Source organism: Rhinopithecus bieti, unplaced genomic scaffold, assembly GCF_001698545.2.
Source record: "Rhinopithecus bieti isolate Rb0 unplaced genomic scaffold, ASM169854v2 scaffold_20098, whole genome shotgun sequence".
Classification (NCBI taxonomy): domain Eukaryota; kingdom Metazoa; phylum Chordata; class Mammalia; order Primates; family Cercopithecidae; genus Rhinopithecus; species Rhinopithecus bieti.
In genome coordinates, this window is record NW_016810571.1 from 3,610,789 (window position 1) to 3,612,490 (window position 1,702).

At 39.0% G+C, this 1,702-nt stretch overlaps 1 protein-coding gene across 4 annotated transcripts in view; it reads left to right on the top strand.

Moving 5' to 3' along the window:
* Window positions 1-1,702, top strand: part of ARID1B (AT-rich interaction domain 1B) — a 103,364-nt gene that overhangs the window by 65,530 nt on the left and 36,132 nt on the right. For all 4 annotated transcript variants that reach the window (XM_017892384.1, XM_017892386.1, XM_017892383.1 and 1 more), the window contains one exon: window positions 883-992. In XM_017892384.1, the coding sequence (XP_017747873.1) occupies window positions 883-992 (110 nt within the window). The remainder of the gene's footprint in view (window positions 1-882; window positions 993-1,702) is intronic.

The following is a 1,702-nucleotide window of genomic DNA, read 5'->3' on the forward strand; positions in this document are numbered from 1 at the left end:
AAAAAAAAAAAAAAAAAGAAAAAAAAAGAAATCTAACCCCATATTTTTAACCTGAAAATGTCTACTGGTATCTGCAATGAATGTGTAGAAATCAGTTGTTCTTTGGTGAACCTTTCATGCTAAAGCCTAGATAGAATTGATTGGATTTCTGAGCCTAGGGCTAGAAAATGTGGTGTTGCCTCTGGAGCTGCTGTGGGCCTCTGACCTGGGCATGGAGCTGCTGTCAGGGTTGATGACCACAGGCTCTCAGACTGAAAGGATCCCAGCACAATTGCAAAGTAATCAGAAATCCTTTCCTTCAAAAATTTGTTTCTAATTATATTGTTTTTGAAACCATCCGCTGTGATTGTCTTCCCTTATTGTTGACTAGACCACATGCAATAGATAAGGTTTTCAAAAGAAACACTGTGAAATGTCAAATAATTTTGCAAACTATAGATTATTTGCACCTATGAAATTAAGAAGGCGCTAAATCCTCTAGTACCTAGGTAAAAAATATGCACACCCAACATTTGCTTCCAACTCCTGATTAGTAATTTAAACATTTGCCGTATTTCCACTTGTTGCCTACTCTTCCAAAGGTGTAATAATTTTGAAAAAATAATATTGACGTAAGTTGACCTTCAGTGGTTTGGGTCTTAAGCATACAGAATGACTGCCCTTTTTTTTTTTTTTTTTTTTTTTAGATAAAAAAGGATTTTGCCAGAATGCGGTGCTGTTTGCATTTCAGAAATTAATATGCTCCCCATTACAATTTCTTTTTTTTTTTCCTTCAAGGGAAATGCAAGGGCCTCCTGCTTCACTCTGTAACTTGTGTTGGCAGGAGTACAGTCTGACGAATCACACGTATAATCCTAAACTCTTTCTCCTGTTTTCGATTAGCATCTATGGGTCTTGCAGATATGATGTCTCCTGGTGAATCCAAACTGCCCCTGCCTCTCAAAGCAGACGGCAAAGAAGAAGGCACTCCGCAGCCCGAGAGCAAGTCAAAGGTACTTCCTTCCGCCTCTGCACGCAGTGTGGGGTCTGCCTAGCAAAAAGCTGCCATGTCGTTCTCTCTTCACTGGTGTTGGCCGCCACTTTTTTTTCCGTTTCGTCTCCTCTGCATGCCTTCATTTTGTGCAACATGTTTGTAGTCTTCTTTTCTTTCCCCAGCCCCTTCATGGTGTGGATCTGAAAGTTACTAGTTCTTATGGCATTAACTCACGGTTGGGGGAGAGGGGTGGAGGGACAAGACCCACCTAAGAAAAATGCTTCGGGGTGGGGAGAAGTAGGGGTCCTGCCTGGTTTCGGTACTTGCAGCCATTTTCTCTGCCTTCAGTTTATAGCTTCCTGTTTTGGCCGCCTCAGCAACAACAACATACTTAATATTTTGCTTTCCTGCCTTATTTGATAAATAAGGTGAACAGCTTTTTTTTTTCTTTCTTTCATAAGGGGTAACCCATGCTTAGCATTCCATGTAAGCTTGAAGTAAGCATGGTGGCGTACTGGCCTTCTCCAGCATCCAGCAGACTTACCCAATTATACTAATTAAGAATGTTGTTTTAATACCTTTATCTATGTGTGGTTTTGTGTGTTTGTTTGTACATGTCTTTATATATATATATATAATATATATAAAAATTAGTTTGTTAAAGTGGATGTACTTTTTGTTATTTTAAATAAAGTTTGCCCTACCTTTGTCATTTTTTTTTTTTTTTTT